The following is a 24,005-nucleotide window of genomic DNA, read 5'->3' on the forward strand; positions in this document are numbered from 1 at the left end:
AGTCCAAGGCCTTGTGGACAATTTGAGTACTAAACTGCAGACCATCAAAATTAGAGATAACACAGAAATGAGAGATAAAAAGGACACATTCTTCTTGCTAGGTTGCCATCACACAGTTGAAGCTATGAAAGAATGGTCAGTGAAAATTATGCCACCTTCCATGCAACTGTACAGATCAGTTGGGTTCAAATGGGACCATTTTAAAACTTGTAAATTCCTGTACTGCTGACAGCTGGACATGTTCTCTGCAATTTTGTATTCTTTCAAACACAAGCATATTGGATATATTCAAATGTGACAATGAATAAATGCCATGGCTATACAGCAGTGACTGTGAGAATTCTACACACACAACTGTGGACTGTAGGCTGAGAAAGTTCACACCCACACAGAGGCTCTGTATATTGGTTTTTTTTCCCAAATGCAATTATTTAGAATAAGCAGACTAATTTTGAATTGCAAAATTTTCTGGAAGGTGAAGAAAGAAATGCAGGTCACTCTCTCCAGAAAATGCTTTTTTAACAGTACACAGGTAGTATTTCTTTTTTTCTGTATCTAATATCAGTATCTTTCTCTATATCTAATTCTCTGTTATTTCATTCCTTAACAAGAAAATGGTTCTTAATTCTCATCCTCCCATTCCTTTTACTATGTTCACCTGAATTTCTTGCCTCCAGTTGCTGGAACCAGCATTCAACATATCCTAAAACATCAGAGGAGAAGAAAATTGGTACTTACCACCACCAAGAATGCAAGAATCCTGGGGGTTCCCCCAGTGTGATGTTTTTTTCCCATCTTATCTAAAATAAAACAATAAAAACAGAGGTGTACATTTTTGTGATCACTGTGACTAAAAGGCACTACATAATTCAAGTATCAAAAGGATAAACAAGATTTCACAGTTATGAAAGGCTTTATGATCATCAATCTGGATGGTCATATTACTTTATAACACCTATAGATATAGCTGATACTTGAAATTGAGCTTTTTTCATGCTAGGGAAGCATATTTTAGATTTTTTTTTGGGGGGGGAAGGGGTTTCTGAATACAATGTGTGTTATTTTAAGGTAAAAAACGCATGACCAAAAAAAAACCTGATTGTAACGTACCCTTAAAATCTCGAATATTTTGCAATTTGCACAGAACCCGTGTTATGGATTCAGCAGGTGGCAGTGTTCCCCCCACAGCCACAGCCAGCCAGTGTTTTATAATCCTCAAGGAGTGCTTTAGTCAGAGGCAATGTGGAAATTACAAGCAGCATCACAGTTATAACCCAGGCTCCCACCATTCAAGAGAAAATGTAAAGCTCTTTTGGCTTGGTTTTCTGTGCTGGCAAGCTCTCCTGAATGCCTATACTGGTTGTGACTTCATTCCCACCCAGGAAACCTGGTTTGTTTAGCACTGTCTTCAAAGGAAATGCAGTTTAAGAACTCTTGACTTCACACTTCTGCTGTTGATCAGTGAACCCATCAGACAACATAAATCACAGTGACTGTGTTCTGCAATACTTCCCAAATACTATATCTAAACTATAATAATATAACAATCTTATTAATGCCAGTCATTAACTTGTCCTCAAATCCAAAATTAAGTAGTTTGTGCTGTAACACAGCCCACATAGCACTGTCCAGAAGAATGTCTGTCAGAACTGGGTGGAAACTGGGGCACTGTGTGCACTCCAAATTCCTCCAGTTACAAGAACACACAGCATTATTTCCTGTCCAATTTTGTTAAAAAAAAAAAAAAAGTTAAAAAAACAAACCATATTCTTCTCTAGGGACAGAAGTAATGGCAGACAAAAGGAGGGTTATTTTAATTAAATGCTTAAACAGCCTTAATATGATAGATATTTAAAGATACATATATGTGAAAGTACATAAAAGCTTAATATTATAACTTTCCAAAGGAGATTAAAACTTTGATTCTCAACTTTGATTTGATTTCTTCAGAAATTTAAACATATACAAATTCTGTCAATAGATTGTAGAACAACATGTTGTTCATACACCTAAAAATATTGTTGGCACTCATATGAAAATCCATATAGAAAATCTCACACTTACATGAAGAAACCCAATGTAATTTTGATATATTACATGAATAAAACTATTCAAAAACAATTTTGCTGTTTTAAATTGTTTTTAAAAGATAACCTTGAGGCACTACCACTTGTTTTGGTAAGGTGGCAGAATGAACCAATACTCCTCACACATGTCAGCAGCTAATATATAAAAAACATAATTCAAAAAGCTCCTGCTTAACTACTGGCTGAAAAAAATAATAAAAATTTAAGATAAAGGCCAAAGCCACTACAAAGGTATTACACATTCTTCAAAAACACTTCTCTAAGGCATGACTGCTCCTCATGTGCACTGGGAATCGTTTGGAAAGACTTATATTAATAATCTGGAATGCACAGTATCTCTGAGAAGTTCCAAAATAACATCATGAAGAGATGCACTGCACAATCAAAGGGAAAAGGGGGTTCTGAAGTTGAAAAATCAATCAGTGAAGAGTAAAAATTTTGTCTGCAGGACACCCTCCCTATGTCTAAGCCGTATTTGTGCTCTTCAAAGCAGGGCTTAGTGAGGAAATTACCCAATTCCTCTTATGTCCTAGGCCATATTTCACCTTCAGAAATTCAACTGGAGAAGAAGCCTGAAGGGAATGTGGAAGTTTGGGGCTCTTTTCAAGGATTTTTGTTTTGTTTTTTCAAAATATTTACACACTTGCCTCACACGGCAGATGTCAGTCTGATCACAGAGACTTACAAAGAATTATTAATCTTACAAAAAAAATCCCTCACTGTCATCTGTATCGGTTAAACTCATAGCCAAGGAATGATTAACTGGGAAATGCCCACCCACCTGGTCCAGGCTAATGGAATTATTCCTCCAAGGCTAGAATCTAACTTCCAGGATAGAAAATACATGGGAGACGGATCAGATCTTCAAAGGAAATGTACATAATTCAATTCAAAGTATACACAAAGCATTACAAAAATATAGGGATACTCAGGACAACTATCTCTAAGTTATCCAGTATCAGAGTGGATTCCATGATATCCAACTTAAATTTTCTTTTAATTTGGTTTCATGACTCTGAGCCACACTGCCTTGTAGATCTTTAAGGAAGGGCTCCCAACCTTTGCCATTTATACATATATACATACTACTGACTGCTGTATACATTCAGTTTTGGAGCTACTCTGAACCATTTGATCTTTAATGAAATCCACCCAAAATGACAGAGCAGAGAGGGTACTGAGTCCCAACAGCCACACAACCACTCATAAGTATTGTCAGCACCATATTTACCCTTCTGCACTGCTAATTAGTCAGGTAAATAAACTCACAGCTCACACCAACTCTATACACCATTAATTGTCCCTGACCCACGTTTGCTAACTCTTCGATAGTACCAGTTTAAATTTGAAAGATTTGTTATATCCTCATATTATGTTGTTCAGACCTGAGAGTTTCTTTGTAAGCCAAGACTGAATTAGTTTTAAAAGCTATGTTTCAAGACCCTGTATTTAATGTTTTCTAGAAATCCAAATGTCATACCAGTTACACTTCTGCCAAGTGCTCATTTTGCAAATACATCATAAAAACAAAATGAGCAAAATTTATCTTATGCAGTGCAGTATTTACAAATGGCAGCTGTTTTGGGAAAGCCAAAATGATACATTATTTTCTCTCTTATTTTTCCACTGCTTTACCGAAGAGAAAAAAAATTGTCAAAAATATACTTTATTATAAACTCAAACTTGCTTTATGGTGAACTTGCCACTGGATGCCGCAAGAGAGGAGCCCCAAAGAGAAGATACAAGGACTCCCTGAAACAACATCTCAGCCTTGGCCATATTGACCAACATAACTGGTCTACTCTGGCCTCCAATCGGGAGGTCTGGAGACACACCATCTATAACGCTGCTGATGCCTTTGAGAAAGCATGTAGGATCACCCTTGAGGAGAAAAGACAAAGCAGAAAGAGTCATGTCTTGCAGAATATTCCACCTAAGGAGTCTTTCTGCTGTGCCTTTTGCAATCGGATATGTCTGTCTCGTATTGGCCTCATAAGCCACCACCGTGCATGTAACAAATGTGGATAGAGCCTTCCCAAATCTTCGTTCGCGAAGCCTAGCCATGATAAACTCAAACTGATACTACCACAATTCTACCCCTTTTCCTTCTCTCTGCTACATGAATTTTGTATAAGCATCACAAACAACGCTCTGGATTCTCATCCTCCCCTCTTCAACTTCCAAAATGTCAGCACCAGCATAGTAATTTTATTAGTTTTTCGAGGAGGATCAGCTGAATCAGCAAATTTTCCTAGTACATCATCTTGCCTATTTTTTCATGACTTCTGCTCACTATTCAACTGTTATTATTATTATCTTAAATATTCCTGTCAAAGAAAGATTAAAAACAACAATAAATCCAAAAGACCTCAATATATTTGGCACACATTTATATCCTAGGTCAAATGTAAAATGGTAAGGAGACATAATTTACTTCAACCTTCAAAAGATTCATACAAAGCCTTTGAAAGACTATGAGAAAAAAATAACTATTGTGTAAAAGTAAAAATTCCATTAGCAGTTGAAAATGTTTAAAAAAACAGGATCTAAATGGTTATAGGCAACAGTGATTCAACAGATGAAAAGAACTGAAGTGGTTAAAAGCATGGTAAGGGCACAGAGAGATGCTCAAGAGGAGAACTGATAGTGTGTGACAGCAGAATTCAAAATACATTGGTAGTGTATTTTGGAAGGGCCCATCATTCAAAATTTGATATATCAATAGTAATTTGAAAGGTCATAAAAAGAGAGTACCATTGACTCTAAAGTGCACATTTATTAGAGAAAATAGATTAATCTTTCCCCAGCATGGAATGGGATAACAAACCACAGCAAAAGCATTTACACAAAGTCATGTAAAATAACACGGCAAACTGGCTTCCACAGAATGAGAAACCTGTGCTGGTCGAGGCAAACTGGTATTCTCACTGCTGTTGTCCTAGACTCAATCAAGTTTATCTCACTGGGAAGTCGTGCAAGGAAACGTACCTCTGACAAAAACGTCTGGGCGGATTTCTGTGCTCCTACATGGAGCAGATATTCATATACGTACAGTGCTAATCTGAAAAACAAACAGAAAGGACAATATTTAGTGCTGTGCATTTGTTTGTTCCTCTTCTTTAAAGACAAAAGATTATCACAAGCTGCACAAGGTGCATCCCACTACCTTGCACAGCCCACTGAACGTGTCAAATCTATCACCTGTACCAGAAGTTTTAAACTAGACATGTAGGTCAATCTGACCAGAGGTGTTTAAATAGTAGTTAATTAAGTATTATTAGACCCCCAAATTACTTAATGTCAACATTTTTAATGATATTTGGACAAGTGCCCAGTGAACTATCAGCTGACCTACTGCTGCTCTCTACGAGTATGCTTACTGTAAATACAAGATATTCGTGCAGCAACACTGATTATTTTTCCAGAGGAAATTTTTTCACACATGGAATGTGTCAAGCTGTTAGCACACTTGAAAAATAGCCTGTGTTTATCCAAAGAACACACAAACCCCAGGCTACATCAGGAAAAGCAATCCCAGCATCAATGCAGTACCACCACACCTGTCGAGTGAAGTGCAAACAGGCTTTCAGATTCATTCAGACTACAAACAACTATTACAGCTCCCAAAGGAGCTTCCCAGAGAGCCGTTTCCAGACACAACTCCAAGGAAAGACAAAGAGCTGGAATAAGGATCTCACTGCTGTAAGAGGACTCATTCCCTGAACGACCAACCGGCACAACCTGGGCTGGGAAGGTCTGTGCAGCAGCCCAGGAACGGTGGAGCAGGAACAGCAACCAGATCCAACTGATACAGGCCATGCAGGCAAGATTTAAATTAGAAAACCAAAGAAGCAATGCTTTCTATTCCTCTGATTCTCTAGAGGGGTTCCCATCTGTCTGTGCGCTTAAGTCTTTCAAAATGAACCGTTGCGTAAAAGAATGATTTAATAATAATGATTGGAAACGATCTATAAAACATTTCAGGAGGAAAAGGGAAAAGGGAAAAAGGGAAAGGTAGGAAGATGAGGAGGAAGAGGAGGAAGAGGAAGAAGAGGGAGAGGGAGTGCCCTTTAGTAGCTAAACTGCTTTTAAGAAGTAAAATGTACTTGCATGCACTTACTGATACATGGCTATTTTCATTTGAAACATTCTTAGTTATCATATTCGAAAACTTGCAGTTAACTATGCACAGTAGAGAGGGAGAGTATGTGTCTTCCTGTTACAGTTCAAAACCCCATGCAATGACCACTGTCATCATGGCACTGATAGAGTAGTACTTATTGCAGTGACCTACTAAGTGTGAAATTTTAAAATCTCGGAGAGGCATTCCATAAAAATTATTTTTGTTTGTTGTTTATACTTTGTACATGCAATACATACATACACATTACTTCACTCTCTGTCCAACTTCAAAAGCAAAAATGTACTTTTTTCCTTAAATATATATATATTCAAACATGACTTGTAGTTTGCACTCTGAGTACCGTGGGGAGAGAGGATCTCTTAGATATTGACTCAATTCTTCACAGTTTGATTGTCATCCAAATCTTAAGCAATAAATATTTGTAGATGAAATCTAAGACAGACATAACGGGCAGAGTGGAAGCGCTTTTCTGCTACAGTCAAGACATCCTGAATATCCAGTAATGCTTTAAAGCACCTCTTTGTCTTACAAAACTCCCTTTTTTCTTCTTATCAAAGCATGAAGCCTGAAGTCCAGATAAAAGGATTTGTGTGATCATATCCTTTCTGCCTCGCAAATGAAAGCAAAACAGCACAAAACCCTGGAGTTTATTGCAGGGGTTTTCACCACCTCCACAGGTCTGCCATGTATTGAAAGCTTTAGCAAATACGGCACCACGATGCCCAAACTGACAGCACAGGACTGTAATACCCAGAGGGATTTGTGACTTTCACCTCAAGGCCTCTGGAGGTTATCTGCGAAACACAGAAAAGCTCCAGCCCAGCCCAACACCCCTACCCTGTTCCCATCATCTCTGGTCCAAAAATCCAAGATATTTTAACACTGTAAAAAAGACAGGCCTAAAACTTTGACTTAAACATATAGAATGTGCTAAGTAAGCGTTATGATAACTGTAACATCTCCAACTCTTTGATATGCCCTATTACCTTTTGGGGTAAACACACTGGCAGTGAAATGAAACAGTATTTAATAAGGGGGGGGGGGGAGGTAAACATGACAGATTTCAGTAAAACAATAAATATGCTGGGTTTTAGGCTTCCAAGTTGATCCACCTGTGGTAAATCCCACGCTAGCAAGGGGACTGGCTGCCTCCTGTGCCAGGAGGAAAAAAGGAAAGCCGGGACCACCTTCCACGAACAGCTGTGAGACTGGAGGCACAACACAAAATAACCTGTTTGAGTCTTATTAGATCTGTATCTCTGGTCCCTCCCCTGTTATTATGCTGCCAGGAAGTCTTCACAGAAGTCAACAATGTTATACTTCATTCCGAAATAAATGCATTTACCACAGAGATCAAAAGAAAGATACTAATGTTTAACAGTGTTGCAGCAAAAAGGATCAATGCAAACTGATGCTCTGAGGAAAGGCATCAGAGACAACCCAAGGAGGAAATACCAGATACACAAACTTTAACTACAGGACAGACCAGAATAAGATAAAAACAAGGCTACATTTCAAATGTGTAAAATGAACAAATGAATAAACTATTTAACATCTGGGTGGAATGTAACAGTGGTGGTCTTTGACAATAAAGGACTTGGGTTTGAAGTGACATTTTAGAAGACAGTTTTTACTCATTAAACTGGTGTGAGAAACCATGCAAAAGCAGCGAGCAGACATATGTTAAATTTTCACATTTGCATACTTGTTGACATCCCATGAGTAATGTGAGGAAAAAATATTTCCAATCAATTTATGACAATGCTGAAGTAACTTTTTTAAAGACATGACATAGGCCAGAATTCCTCACTCCCAGCCAAGACAATTAGAGCACACATTCATCTGTAGCCTGATGAAACATTCACTTCATTAACAAACAAAAAAGGTTACTGTCTAGCTCATTTTGCTAACCTAGTGTACTTTGCCTGAAGTTTCTGCTCTAACTGGACAAGGCATTCTTACATCCTACAAGTACCTACTGAATTCCAAAGAAATGAACCATCTAAGTGGTTCAAGTCAACCAGTTATCAGAATATTACCAGGAAATAAACAGTAATCCCTTTTGCTGTGCTGTGGGAATGACATTCTTACATGTTAAGGTGGGAAGATGCAATTAGCTTAGCGAGAGTTTACAACTGAAGCCTTGCAGCAGTATTTCCATTGATGAAAACATGGTTAACTCACCCAATTCCAATCCAGAAGACTAAGATTACACATCACAGAAATGTCCCTAAGATGCTAGCACCTCCTCTGTCATCAACAGACATTTTGCTGTTAATATCTGATGCTGGCTGTAAAAAAAATAAAGTACCTATAATGAGAATGTTCTGGATCTGAGCATCAGCATGATACATTTAACATTTTAAGATTGGTAAGACTTAATTTTTTTAAAACTATTCATGTATGGAGAGTTCTGCATATGGCATGTGGTTTTTTAACAGTAATAAAAAAACTAGCAAATCGATATCCATACATAATTTTGAGTGAACAACAATGAAAAATAACTCCATAGAAAATCTTAAATTCCTCTCCATGTTTCAGAAGACTTCAAGTATTCCAAAATTACTGCTCTGGCCTATGAAGAGAAGGAGCTATCTTGTTATTTGCAAAAAGGGCTATAGACTCCATTTCAAATCCAGAGGCTCCTTAGAATCTCATTCATTTCATAATCAAAATAAAAACCTCACTCTCTGAAAAAAGAGAATGTAGCACTGAATCCATATCTTAAATTGGGAGTTTCTTGAACAAATTTTCTTGAATCCATCAATCCAGTATTTTAAAACCTGCTCTGAAGCTCTTGATGATGAGCTGGTTTTACTAAATTTCAATTAACAATGGTAAACAATATTTTAAAAAAGTTTGTTTTTTTGTTCTTTTTTTTAACAAACATGTATGCCAAACCACTCTTTCTGGCCTACTTGATCATACTGACAGTAATTTTCCCTGCACTCTCTCTCTCTCCTCTTATTTAGCATATCAATATGCTAATATAATTTCCCCTATATTTTTAATATATTTTTTTCATTAATGGCCTTGACACTGTAGTGATTCACCTCACACATCCCCCAGCACACCAGCTCTCCCAGGCATATCGTTTCACCTACACGCCATTGATATTTTTGGTTTTTTACCCTGAGTCCAGCAGGCTGCCCTTTCTAAGAACTTCTAATCATGCCAGTCTGTTGCTTTTTTTTTACAGCTCCAAACATGATCTATGTTAATGTTAGTCCTCTGTATCCTTTCAGCAACGTGACTGGTTTTCTTGGAAACACATGGGTATGAAATGAAACCCAAACACTGGTTGAGGAAACAGTAAGTCCCGGAGGAGGAGTTACTCGATGTTTGTTTGGGAATGTGCACCGACTGCTTTGAGAGCTCCTGCACAGCCCTGCAAACAAAGCCAGAAAAAAAGTGAATGGATTCAATATGATTCACACCCATTTCTTTCTCCCTCTCACTGTAGACAGCAGAAAACATTCTTGCATGCCCCTAAATAGGTGGAGTTTACACTACAATGAACAGTGGCCTTGGTGCCTTGCATTAGGCTGATGGTACTTCTCAGGTAAGCTGATCCTTTCTCCTTGTTTATCTCGGTTTAAAGACAGGAAGAGCCTTCACCTACCACAACTCTGGGCAGGTAGACTCACCTCCAGTCTCCCTTCCACTTGATTCCTCACAAGATGCCCTGAGACAATGCCTCTTAAAGTCTGGTCGCCCTCCCCTTGATTCGATTTATTGCTTCAAGTGTTAAAACAGTTGCAATCTATTACTCTAAAAGCATTAAAAACAACAGCAGGGTTTTCCAGTCCACCCTTACACTTGCAGCTCACAAATTTGTGTCCTAATTTCACATACTTTTGCTACTTAAACTCCTGCAGACTTCAAGCTCTGACTATTCCCAACAACATGTTAAACTTGTGCACCAGTAAATAACTAAACATTGCGCAGGTATCTGGTATCCATTCATCTTTTGGAAAAGATCACAGATGTGTGTAGTGGTGGTGCCTACAGTCTCTCCCATAAGCACTTAATTGCATGGTTTTACATATTTTCATCTGCTAAGGATATCTTGGTTTGTGCTAAGATGTCACACTTCACAGCATTCCGCACTTCACTTTCGTCTGACTCTGGCTGAATTTCATATTAATTTTTGTCTCAGGTCTCAGTTTGTAGAAACTAGTATGGATCCAAAGTATTGCCAAATCAAAACACTCTTCTGTAGACTCCATCTGGAATGGGATAATTTCCACCCACTTCCAAATACTTCATCAAAAGGTGGATCTTCCTGATGACCTCCAAGATTTCAAATAAACAACTTTGTCCTTTTTGCACCTATGTTTGGCACATATATTCCAAAACAGCAGCTAAAAAATTAGTTACTTGACAAAATGTATTTTAAAGTGTAAGCAGAGACTTTTATAAAAATACATGAGATTCCACCTCTTCCTGATAACAAAGGTGGTAACTCTGGTCCTCCCTGCTGCTTTCAACAGGATAGCAATGGGTTTTTACATGGTGTTAATGCAAGTAGTATATGAAATCTTACACATTACAGCTGTTCCTAAAGCAGCTGCCTGCTTGGAATAGAAAAAACTGTCTACAGCAGCACCTGGAAAAGGCTGAGAAAGAGGAAGAAGCATGAACATAATACACTCAGATCCCCAAGGGTGACTTAGACCCAGACCAGCACTGACTGGTCATGCAGTGCCCATCAGCCTCACAAAGCAAGCACTACGTAATTTGATTTTCATTCGTACAAATAAATCAGTGTTTCTGAGTATCTGGCTCCTAGAGGGACCCATGTTTTTGCCAATAGCAAAAACAGCTCCTCTGTTTTTGTAGGAAGTACAGGCTGAATATCCTGTTCACAGAATCACAAAATGGTTTGGGACCTCTGGAAGTGATCCAGCCCAACCCCCTGCCAAGGCAGGGTCACCTGGAGCAGGTGACAACCCAGTTGCAGATAATAAGTCAAATAAAGACTGCATCATCACTCCCCACTCACTGTGTGCTCCAGTTCTGTGTTCTCTCTTAAGCACAAACTCCTTACTTATACCTTGCTATGACATTCTGAAGAGACAAGCAGTAACGAGTCATCTCATGAATTTTATGGGAATCATAGATGATGAAACAGAAGATGAATTCCCCTGAGTATCTACCTAGAAAGTAATGGTGGAAAGTAATTTTTATGACTTATTATGAACCAATAATATTTTATTCTGGAGAGAGTAAGTCCTGAAAGGATCAGAGTAAATCTAACAGACCTCAGAAGTCAAAGAAATTCAGGGAATTGGTAGAAAGAGTTTTTTCAGAAAAACAGATAACCTGAAGAAAAGAAATGCAAGACAAACATGAGGTGGTTCATGTTATATTAAAAAACTCATGACAAATATCAGTGGAAGACAGATAGAAAACAATAGAGAGGTTACTCTGGTTTGCATCAAAGATTCATCAGTGATCCAAGAAAAAATTGCAACAACAATGAAGAAAGTAAAGGCACACAACAGTATAGCCCCAATTAAGTATTTGGGTCCAGTAGATGACAACTAAGCATCTGCCTGACCCATAAAGTTTCCCTTCCAAAAGAGGCCCCGCACTGGGACTGCGGTGAGAGAACTCAAGGAATTTCTCTTAAAAAAACCCAAATCAACACCAACCAACCACCCCCCCAAAAAGGAGATCTTTATAAGCATAGATAAATAGGTAAATAAACCTATGGAAATCCTCAGCACACCTAAACTGATGGTACAGAACTTGATGCACTCTGTTCCTCCTCAGATAACTGCTGTTCATGCCCACCCTTGGCTGACAGAGAGGTGCTGGAGGGAACCTCTTGCTGCTCCCCCAAACTGGTCCAGAGCCAAGACGGACCAGCCCACATGCCCAGTTCAGTCCACATTTCCACTCCAGATTAGCTGGAGCACCAGCCTCCAGCTACAGTTCTTGCATTACAAGTTTGCTGAGGCTTCACTCCTCTCTCACTGCCCAGGGGATGGTCTACTACCCAAATATATGTATTTTACAACTTTACAGCTAATTTGCTTGGACTCTAAATTGTAAGTTACAAGAAATATCTTCCTTTTGAAATGCAGGTCATAAAAAAAAACCCCATAGTGGTTTCTGTATCCTCTCACCATATTTTTACAGTGAGGATACTTTCCAAGCAGAAAGAATTTCAGCAACAAAATGAAGATGTTTGAAAATCTGTCTAACGAAGAGCTGACCTACATATTAAAAACCCATAAATAATAATAATAAAAAAACTCCAGCAAAAATAAAATCTTGCAGTACTGAAGCTATACTGCCAAATGTTTGACTATCATTCTAGAAAATTTGAATGCCAACTCTCCAAACTGCTTGCACTGGATAGCGTTTGAAAGGCAGAAAACAGGTACTGGACAAAAGGGATGGCAAGAATTTGATTCTGTACTGACAGCTGATGTCTGGAAAAAGAACCAAACACATATTTCCTTGTAATTGAAACAGGGGAAATAGGAAAAACCACTTCTCACACAATCTCTGGCTGAGCACTTATTTCTAAATCAAATTTCAGGGACCTGAGCATTCAAAAGACTGCAGTTCTACCATGTGCAGGGCATAACTCAGACTGGCTGTTCTGCTCTTAGCAATTATGAATGCATTCCTGTACAGTATATCTTCAATTCAGAAAAGGCTGTCTTCCAACTGGTTTACACTGGAAAAGAGATAATTTTCTATTTTACAACGTTTTAAAGTATGCATTACTGGAATACTATAATCTGTCCTGGAACCAGTTTTTGAGTTAACTTCATGGATGACTTCATAAGCAGGCAATTCTGGAAATACAGGATATAAGTCAGTGTCACATTGTCAAGATTCAATTGCTGCAGCAGGACAATAAACAGCCAAATAGGAGACTTCAACAGGACATGGATAGGTTTTAAGATGCCAGGAGCTGGTATTAAAAAGTAAGAGTAAAAATAAATAAATGAAGAGGAGAAGGGGGGAAAGGAAGGGGAAAAAAGAAAGTGTGGAGGTAGTTTTGCTAGGGAATTTCAGAAAACATTTTCCAATAAAGGATGAGTGATAAAGAATTTTACAAGAAAATCCTCTGTAATAATAGTACCAAAAAAAAAAAGCTTCAAAATGCAGCCCAAAATGTTTTATTAAATATAAACACGACTTTCCTATTGCTCATGTTCAAACTCTTGCCTAGGCAGCCTTTCTCATTTCTTCTTAGTGACATCTTGAAGAATTCTGATCAAATTGCTTGAGAACACAGAAAAGTTGATTAAAAGAAACTTACAAAACTTCCATGCATTTTCCATTTCTCAGTTAAATATGAATAGAATATTAAGATTCAGTATATATTTGTATTTAAGATGCTGCTTTCATGCTATTTGAAATTGACTTGAGATACTTATATGGTGTTAAAGAGATCCGGATCTCAAGTGACAAAATTACACACAAAGAATCTCGGAATCCCAGACTAGTTTGGGTGGGAAAAGACCTTAAAACTCATCTTGTTCCATGGGAAGGGACACCTTCCACTATCCCAGGTTGCTCCAACCTGGCCTTCCTTGACATTTCAATAGATAATTCTTCATTTATTACCTTCATCATCCTTTTTTCATTTTTCCTGTTTCTCACCAGTAAAAGAGAAACTAATCTTGAATTACTCTGGAAACTCTTAGAAGCAGATTCCAGTGTAAGAAGCTGGAGTCTGCTCAGCATAGGGGAATTACAAATAGCAGAGAGCAGGGGACCTGCCCTTGCTGATCCTTATCCCAAGCAAGATCTACTTGCAGAAGCAAGGGAAAAATACTGGGTTTAATTGCTGCTTTTTCTACAGTCTACCAGCATTATCTCTACACACTGTAATGAAATTACAATGGGTGGGAAAGAGAGGAGGGGACACTGCAAGACTCCACCAAAGATACTGCACAAGTCACTCCCAGTACCAGCTGATGGAAAAAAAAAAACTAGTGACATTCTTTCATTGTTTCTACTAACGTACATTTTTTTTACCAGTTTACATAAATAAATCAATTCATGATTTCCCTGTTTCATGTTTTATATACAGAAAGGCAGAAGATAGTGCTTTTCAGACACAACCACTTAAGATTTACAAGGCATAATGTTCAAATTATTATGAAACTATGTTATATAAAACTTTTATAATGAGAAATTAAGATTATGACTCAAACTTTACTCTCTTGCAGCATGTATACACTTTTTCAAAAAAAGTGTTGATACAAGTTTCTGAATAACTGCAAAAACAACGAGGAAAGAAAAAGGCACTAAACTTGCAATGAATAGCAATAAAGTGAAAAGAAAGGCAACACTTGTGATTTATTAAGAAACTCTCATATTTCTATATGAACTGTTTCCTTGATAGCAAATGGAGTAAAAAACTGTAGTAGTTTGAATCTTGTTTTCCCCCAGAGGCTAAGAAAAATGGTAAAACCCCAAGGGGTGGAAACCCCTGGAAGTTTTGAAGTTTTGCCCAATGGGCGGCTCCTGCAAAATGTAAACATTCCACAAGCTCACTGGAAGAGAAGAGTTGTAGTTTGGTTGTTGTTGGAGAGGTGGCCATGTTGTAGAGCCACGAGGAAGGGGCTCTGAGCCCCTTGGGGCCTCTGGGCCCTCCCAGCCCCTGGCTGGGGGGGGCTGCGGGGACCTGGAACAGCATAAAGCTGGGCTAGGTGTCTGTAATTGAACCTGGAGATGTTTCAGCAGAACTGCACTGACCAGAGAAACGGTGGCAGAGAGCCAGGACAGATAAGACCTGAACCGGAGAAGCAGCAGAAACAACATGTAGCCAAGGAGGAGGAACTCCTGGAAAGAGAGAGAGAGAGAGAGAGAGAGAGAGAGAGAGAGAGAGAGAGAGAGAGCCGGCAGCAGAGCTACAGAGTTCTTGGGGGTAAGAACTGATACCAGACCCCCCCGAAACTCCTTTGAGACCTCCAAGAAAGGAGGAAGATGATGGACTCTTACTTGAAAGAGCCTTGGAGTGCTACAGCACTTGCAGAGAGGAGCTGAGAAGCTCAGTCGTCCTGAGAGCTGAACCAGGATGGTGTGGGAGGTTGGCCTTGGGGGCCCTCTCTTGCTGCAAGCTACAGGGAAGCTTGCAGCCTGAGGCAGGGCACAGAGGCCCTGCAAGGAGCTTGAATCTCCTGGAGATACCAGACTGTCATGAAGACCCCCTGCGTCTCATGATATGACCGTGGTGGAACGATCTTTGTCTGGGGTTACGAAGCCCACGGAAGACCCCTTTGCCTGTGTCAAGGGGCCGAGAGAGGCTTGGAGGCCTCCCTCGTGAGTGCTGGCAGAAATCCAGCTATCAGCTGCTGCATGTGGAGAGGACAGACAGACTGCTGCTGTAGAAGAGACTCCTGTTCAGAGACTAGAAGGGATCTGTTCTTCTTCCCTCCTGGACTTTTATTTGGAGGGGAGAAGAGATTTGATCCATTGTAAATACTATATGTCATGGTAGAGATAGTTGTGATCGTGTGTATAATGTGTTATAGTATTTATTTGTACAGTCATTGTAATATATTCCCTTTCCCCCATTCTGAGTCTGGTGTGTTTTGTCTGGAAGAACCCATCTTACATTGGGTTGAGATGTGGGAGGGGGCTTAGACTAGGGAATTGGATTTTGGGGCTATCTCAAACCATGACAAAAACCCACAAAAGCTTCAGTTCTCAGCTAAGCGCTGAATATCCTTCAGACTTGTCTCACACTTTACTGAGACAGACTGAAACAGAGAAAAAAACAGACTGCACTTGAAACGAACAAAATCAACCAGCTACCATTAAAGAAAAGATGTTTGGGAAGGGGCACCACAAAGACTGATGACTAAGAAAAAACTATTTATGATACCTCTGTCATATTAAGTCAGTGTTATGTGAAATGTATCTGCAAAAGAAGAAAAGGGAAAATTAGAAACAGATCTCACAAGAAATTGTATACATATACACAGATTTGCATTAAATGCAACATTTTTATTTGCATCAGCAGATGGTTGCATTAAAACCAAAGATAAACAAAATGTTCAACTGCGTGTTTAAACACAGGAATATCATTTCTTACCCTCGACATAAATTGAAGTGAGACTTGAAACTAAATCTTGTACTCAAGTTATAATACTATGCTTTATCTTCCAAATTACTGATGCTCAACCTGGCCCTATGTCTATTTAGAAAACACATTGATTAGTTTTTAAAAATATCCTTTTATTAGTATATTACAAGAAGACAGCACCAGGCATTCACAGCTCTTGATTTCACTTTCAGCTCAAAAACCCAACCCTGCTCCATTCCCTCCTCAGTAGGGTTTTACTGGAGGGCTGGAGTCAAGTGCTGAAATTATATTTAGTAGTAAATATAAAGTATTTATAAATCTGCATGGAGTAAATCAAATGTTTAATATGTATTTTAACAAATGGGTCATTTGTTATGGATTTTAGGGCAGCAGTTAGACAAAACTGTCTTTAACACCTTCTACTGTGTGCTTGCTGCCATATACAACGCACATTCTTCACGCCTGTAACCTATTTAATAACAGACATTAATTATTTATTGCCCCTCTCTAAACAATTTATAAATGTACCCTCACCATAAAGCATGACCGGACTGGTCTTTGCTCCCACAACAAAGGTGTCTGCACTATTTTAACTGCTGCATTAAGAAGCAAACCCTACTTATAAAGAGCCTAACAGAGATACATTTTGTGATATAAAAACATAATCAAATAGCATAATCTACCACTTACATCAGAATTCAGTATTATGCAATGGATTTTCCAAAATGACTGTGGTTACAATGCCACAGTTAGCAAAACTGAAAGTCATGTTTAGGTGCAATAGAAGAAGTTTTTTATACTTCTGCCATGCAACTGTTGGATAAGTTCAGCTTTTCACCTTGGAGTGTCTTAATAAGTAACTTTTTTAACAAGATACCTCAGCCAACACTGCCTATGGTGTCCTACTTGCCCAAATGGGAGTGAAAATTTTAGGAAAACTGTGTATTTTGCCGCTCCAGGTTTTAGACTTTGGAAATAATATTGAGTGTTAACTGAGTGTCAATCTTCTCTTTCAGAGTGGTTGCCGCTCTTTATATTTTTAGTATGAAAATCAGTTAATAGTTTTAGTATGTATAAGGGGTTTTGTGACTCCTTCTGGCTTTTTCTATATATGTTAATTCCTCTCACATGAGAGCTGCATTAAATTTAAAGCACATTCTTTCAGCAACACACAAGAAAAGTTTCTTAATAGGAACTTCCAAAAGTTTTCAAGTCTGCTGTTTGCATGTCCTTTCCCTGGAATTTTTCTCCAGCTCAATGAGTAATCAACTACAGCTTTGTAACACTGCTTAAACATTTTTCTGATTAAAATCAGAATTATCCTTATGGAACAGATCTTTTCAGAACAACACAAGGAGCATCAGCCCCAAATATCAGTGGTGCAACACATGTCACCTGTGCTGTTCATCTCTGAAAGCATGTTCAGGAGAACAAACACCAACTGCAAGTAAGACCATATGCAAAAAAATTCCCAACCAAGAGCAACACAGCAGAGCCTATAACTCCTTGTTCTCAGCAGTCTAGATCCATTCAGGAAAGAGACACTGCACCAGGGAAACATAAAATACAAAAAAAAAATAAAGGCTCATAGTGTAGAATTAACTCATGCAGTTCAAAACTACTCATCTATTTTAAGTCAATGAGAAATATAAATCACAGTCTAGGCTGCTCTCTGTACATGTGAAAAAATGTCCGTCCTTAATAATAAAATGGCCCCTTCACACCTAAATTATGCCTTCTACGTGGCATCTCAACACGAAAGCATGAACCGAAAAACACACCAAACAAGTTCTTGCCCTAGGAAGCTCACAGGAAAGTTGACAAAGGAACAACTATGTAATTTGAATAAAAGAGAAAAGAAGTTCATGAAATGAAGACAGACTAATCGCTGCTTTATAAGATATGTGAGGAAAAAGGAAACACAGCAAACATAGGAGGTAATAACCATGTACATCCAGGTAAGAGAAAACATTAGGAATTACACTTTCTGAGGAAACAACCCCAGGATGACACACATTAGGTTGCATTCAAGATCCCTGGTCCAAGACAGCCTAAGCTGGATGGATGGAGGTACTAGGTGGGAATTTGCAGAGTGAACACAATGGTTAACAGGAAACAACACTGGGGTGCTGGGGTGCAAGGAACTTCCAACACCACCAGCATCTTCTGGTCTCTGTCCAGTGAGGAAAACACAGAAGAGTATTTTCACAGATGACCATGTCTGTACAGGTGATGTAACCCTTCTACTGCTCAGTCAACAAGCCAAGTCCATCTGGAGTTTGGAGTCACTAAAAAGGTCTTAAGCACCCTTCAGAGTGATGAATATAACCCCTTCAGGACTCTTATGCAGGTATCTAATCCTTTGAAGATCAGCTTTGAAGGTGTCCTTAGACTATAAAACAACAATCATATGTGGGGAGAAAACATGGGAATAACACATGAACAAGCAAGCCTAAGATAAAGATCTGTAAAATTCAGTGGGAAACTCAAGACTTGCCTGCGCAGCTAAAAACTGCTCATTATTCCTCAATATTGTTCCCTTACAAAAATGTTCCCTTTGCAGTACTTCTGACCTGAATAACGCCCTTGCTTTTCAGAAGGTGGCTACTCAGTGGTTCCTCATTGCTCCCTCTCTCCAGGAGAGCACAAGCCTTACTGTAATAATCACAATAAAGAGGTTGTAACCCAAACTCGGGGACTCGGCTATGCCTCAAAGAAAATGAGGAAAAACCTGAAAGGAAATGCCCTTGAAAAGCACATGATGGACAACAGGAGGCAGGTAAAGCTCTAACTGCATCAGGCACGAAACTGCAACAGATGGGGAGAGGCACCTGGAAACATGTTAGTCTCTACAGCGCTTTCTGTCAGACTGTGTGGTCTCTCCTCATCTCCAGAAATGTGGAAAACAGGGAATAGCATGAGGGGGAAAGGGAGTAGCTGGAGATGCAAAGTCTTGCCAGTGGAAGTAAAAGAAGTCTGTGCTCCACACAGCCTACCTTTTCTAGTGGAAATCCTGCAATTTCCCTAACCCTCCCTGGAGGTGCAACAGACATGGAACAGAAAGATAATTCTTAATAAAATATTTTTTTTCTAAAGTAGCTTGTTAAGGGCATCAACCATTAGACTGAATTTAAGCCCTGTGAGAGTTCTGGGATTGATGGTGAACTAAGTCACAGTGCTTACCTTCTGTTAGGACTTTACCAAGACCTCCAGACAACCACAAAAAAAAATACCAAACCTTTTACCAATCAGATCCGTTAGGGCCAACAAAGGGAAAAACAGTACCTCCTCCCAAAGCCCACACCACACAATCCCATCTCCACACACAGACAGCACTGGGGATGCACAGAATATAAATCCTGGCTGTTATCACCAGGATCCCATGTTTCTTTTGCTGTATTTTTTTGAAGGGGTATTTTGTTCCACACTAGCTACTGCTAAATGCTGCTCACAAAGAGGCAGGAGGGACCGCTGCAGCTCCATGGAAAGTAAATCCCGAAGACTTAGGATCCTAAAGAAGGGGAGCTCAGAGGGCAGATCCTGCCTCATCTCCCTTCCACACCTGCTGGGAACATCAGCACTGGGATCAAATATTTCTCAGGAAGCTAAGACTTACATTTCATTTGTTTAACTTTCAGTACAATGCTTGAAAATGTAAGCATGCAAAAGAAAAGTCATTGCCACTGCTTCACTTCATTGGGAGGGCCACTTATTAAATCAGAGAGAACTTTTCTCAGTACCCCTGACTATTTCAGTAATTTTACCTTTCGATATTAAGAAAAATAAGCCATTGCTTGCTTGTGAAAACCTCACATCGTATTCAAAAAGGCAACATTTGTTGCTCTTCTGTGAGTTTGATCACACTTTTACAGTGACAATTTCATTAAACCGCTGAAATATTATATTTTTTTTCTCTGAAAGGAAAAAACAAGGAGTAACGATTTCTTTTTTATATTCATCCTCAGACAACATTACTGAAATAATTATAAGGAAGAGGCTGAAATTTTTCATCATTCACCTCAGACCAGAACATGTTTTCCTGTTTTTTCACTCAAAAGCCCCTGAAAGAACTTCATTTAAAACAGTAGAAAAAATGCAAGAATATTATCACTTCTCATTTCAAGACGTATCATTTGTTCCCGCAACAAATGCTCACAAACTACGTGATTTTTTGTTTCAGAAAGTTACTAATCTCTGTTTCAGGTTTGATATACCTGCACTGTTCAAGCACAATGCATCAAATGCATAGATGGACTATAAAACTTGAGTGGATTCGAACACAGCATAGATGACACGCGAAGGTGGCATCACCATCCTCAAATCAAGCTAACACACACACAAATAAAAATTAAACAAACGAACAGAACAAAACAAAAAAACAAACAAATGAAACAGTTGTGTAACTGAACCCACAAATTACTGATTGTGACTTTAATCTCAAACTTAAGCATTTAGTACACATTACCCTAAACTAAGAACGTGTTCCCCAAATGCTTTTATTCCAAGTATTTGTGTGCTAATTCTAAAAACAACTTTTCAGAGCTAACTGGGAGCTCTTCAGGCTGATGGTTTTCCCTTTCACATGCATTCTGTGACCTTTCAGGTAAGAAGGGGAAGATTAGCCCCCTGAGGTCCTTTTCACACTTGGTCCGAGGTGAACAACGGGCAGGTGCAAACTTTACAATATCAGGACTAAATTTCAAACCCAGTAGCCTGGAGATGAAGATTATCAGGAGTTGCTTGGTAACTGGTTTGACAAAGCACTCACAGTTCTCTAAATTCAAGCTCAGCTGCTCCACCTGGTACCTGGGAGGGCTATTGTCTCCCCTTTATCCTACCTGGGCTGAAGTATCAGGCTGATGCTCCCATGTAACTGTGCATTTTACATAAATACATTTTATCTGCTTAAAATCTCTGCTGTTTCAGAGTGCCCAAGTTGCTCTAGAGCTCTGTAGGAGATCAAAGCTTCATTCCTGCTCCAGTTATTTCCCTCCCCAGGGCTGCCATGAATACAACAAATGAAATCACATGGACGGTGATCTTGTCATACCTCATCAGCAAAGCAAGAGTTGGCCTTGGTCATTATTAGAATAAAGAGATTTAAGAGATAAGCTTGCAACAAGACTAGGAAACTTTCTGTACACTGAGTTGAAGTCACTCAGTGCAGCTCTGCAACTCAGTCACTCTCTGCAACATCTCCTTTTCCTCCAAGGATTTTACTGAACTTTCCATGTTCAAGGATCACTGGAAAAATTAGTTGTATGAATAGCAAATATAATGAGTCAGCTGCTCAGTTTATTTAGGATCCCTGCAACTCACACAGCACCACACAAGTTCTACAGGAAATTCAGTTGGTGAAATAAAAAAACTTTATTAGGGCTGGATTTGTAAAGAAAAAAGGTAAAGAAAATCCCATCCAAGATGCCAACAGTGTAATTATATTAGCCTGTTACAAAACAATTAAAAGTAATGAAATTTTGACTTCTCACTAAGTGTTAAGAAGCTTAAGATTAGTATTTAGTTAATCCTTCAGTCCCACTGAGAAGCCCTAACACAGACCAGACAGCATTCTTGAGGTGGTAATGTTGTTCCACAGCTTCTCAGCAGCATCACTCATCATGAGGCAGAGCCTGACATGTACATATAAATTTACAGTTGGGTGGTGAAGAGCTGCTGCAGACCTGCCAACACATACTTGAATCCAGCTGGTTCCAATTAATAGGATCCATCCTGGTGGTTGCTGGCAGCCTCCGAGAGGCTCCAACTTCTGCCATAGCCCAGGCTGGAAACCAGACCACTCAGACAAAAACTCTGCGCAGAGATGGCACAGTCACCTCCTCACACTGCAGAGCAGGGAGTTAAGGGGGTAGGAGCAGAGCAATGTGATGTATTGTCATATATAAACAAACATTTGGAGGGGACACAAAGAAAAGGCTGTATGGACAATTTATGCTCTACAGCAAATGCCATTTAATTCTCAATTTAAACTGCACATGATTTCCACCATCTGCCCCTCTTACCCCCCACTTCCCCAATCCTACAGAGACAACGCTGGAGTAGTTGCTGGAATCACCACACTTCACTGCAACTTTTCATCTTTAGTCTGAAACTTTGTTAGAAAAAGGGAAAAGAACTGATGGTAGTGAGATCTGGGAAATTATGCTTAAACAGGTTGAAATGGTTCTTGAAGGCAGAAGGTCAAAGAGAATGATTTTTAGTATGTTCTTTCAAAGTAATGTTCATGGGGGTTTCATGGAAGGGTAAAGTTATTTAGAAACTTGAAAATGCTGTGTACACAAGATGTGCCGTCAAGTATTTGCAATACCAAAGAACTTCATCAGACCGTAAGCCAGACAACCCACAAAACAGTAACATTAGGAATAAAACAGGGGATTCTGCTGCTTGGAAAAAAAAAAGAACAAAGAGATTTTAAAGAAATTATATTTTGTAATGCAATATTCCATGTTACAATTCTCCACATTTCAGTTTATTTACTTCTTTGTATTTTTAAGTAGAATATCGATTACATATACTTTTTATTTCAAACCCCTCTTAAAACAGAAAAGGAGATTCAGTGAGAACAGTATCAGTCAGGGAATGGAGTAATGAAGCTGAATCAAACACCTCAGACCAGGACTCAAACTTTCCCCCGGTTTCAGAAGTGTTCAGATTCCTGGGAGTAAGTGTGGGAAATTTGACAAGCATGTTCGTGAATACATTAACTGACAAGAACCATCGCCCCACTCCAGTTAATGTATGTCAGGGGAAAACATGTAAAGAGGCTCAAATAGCAAAATATCTCAGGCTAAAAATACCAAGAACTCCCTCAGCTGGAAGTTGTTAGCAAGAGCTCTGATAAAAATAAGGAACCAGGACAGCATAAATGCTTTCCTTTCCCTGCAGAAAATAAAACTACATTTGGGAGGAAAGTATTCGAAACATCATAAAAGAGGTGACTCACCCCATTCAACGGGCAGCACACTCTGGAAAGAGGGGAGAGGGAACAGGGATCCAAACCCAACCACGAAGTCCTGGTGGGAGAACAGCAATTCCTAGCTCCCCCCCACCAGTGAGCGTTCTGTAATACAGACACCACTCCTGCGCTGAAGGATGACCTGTGTCTCTTGAGGGTCTCCAGAGACAGGTAAAAGACCATACTGAGTAAATGATTGCTCCTGGAGCCTTCAGAGGTTACTGGGATGCTCCTTCAGAAGGCCGCTGATACCTACTGCAGGACTGTAATGCTGTGGATATTTTAAATTCACCTCTTGGACATCAAGATTTCCAGACCTGGGCTGTATTTTGAGGTTCTTATGTATTTCTCAAACTTACCTTCACGTAGTCAAATGACAAAAGCCAGAATTAGATGAGCCAGCTTTGTTTTGGTTTGCAAGCAGACACGCATATCAATCAGTTCTTTTCGTGAGCCAGGAAGGGTACCCAAAGACAAGCCCAAACCATCTACATTCAACAGCCTCATGCACTCTGAAAAGTAAAGGAAGACCAGCAGGGTAGTCTTGTCTCAACTACAGAAGAAATACAGCAACCATGATGATTTATGATAACTAAACCAGCAAATAATGGTACAACAGGAAGACCACAACATCCCACTGCTTCATTTTGGATGGAAAATTCTTAAAATGCGGGAGGAGCCGCATAAATAGCAATGATTTTGCTAAAGCATATTTGCTAAAGCAGTCTCATCATTTCA

The 24,005-nt window shown here is 39.2% G+C and overlaps 1 protein-coding gene across 2 annotated transcripts in view; it reads right to left on the reverse strand.

The window, feature by feature from the left end:
* SSBP2 (single stranded DNA binding protein 2) overlaps window positions 1–24,005 on the reverse strand; it is a 135,691-nt gene that overhangs the window by 98,803 nt on the left and 12,883 nt on the right. For both annotated transcript variants that reach the window (XM_051810850.1, XM_051810849.1), the window contains exons 2-3: window positions 5,076–5,148; window positions 739–800 (exon numbers count right to left, since the gene is read on the reverse strand). In XM_051810850.1, the coding sequence (XP_051666810.1) occupies window positions 739–800; window positions 5,076–5,148 (135 nt within the window). The remainder of the gene's footprint in view (window positions 1–738; window positions 801–5,075; window positions 5,149–24,005) is intronic.

The sequence above is a fragment of the Manacus candei genome, unplaced genomic scaffold (genome assembly GCF_025592945.1).
Source record: "Manacus candei isolate 608988 ecotype Guabito, Panama unplaced genomic scaffold, ASM2559294v1 h1tg000079l, whole genome shotgun sequence".
Taxonomy (NCBI): Eukaryota; Metazoa; Chordata; class Aves; order Passeriformes; family Pipridae; genus Manacus; species Manacus candei.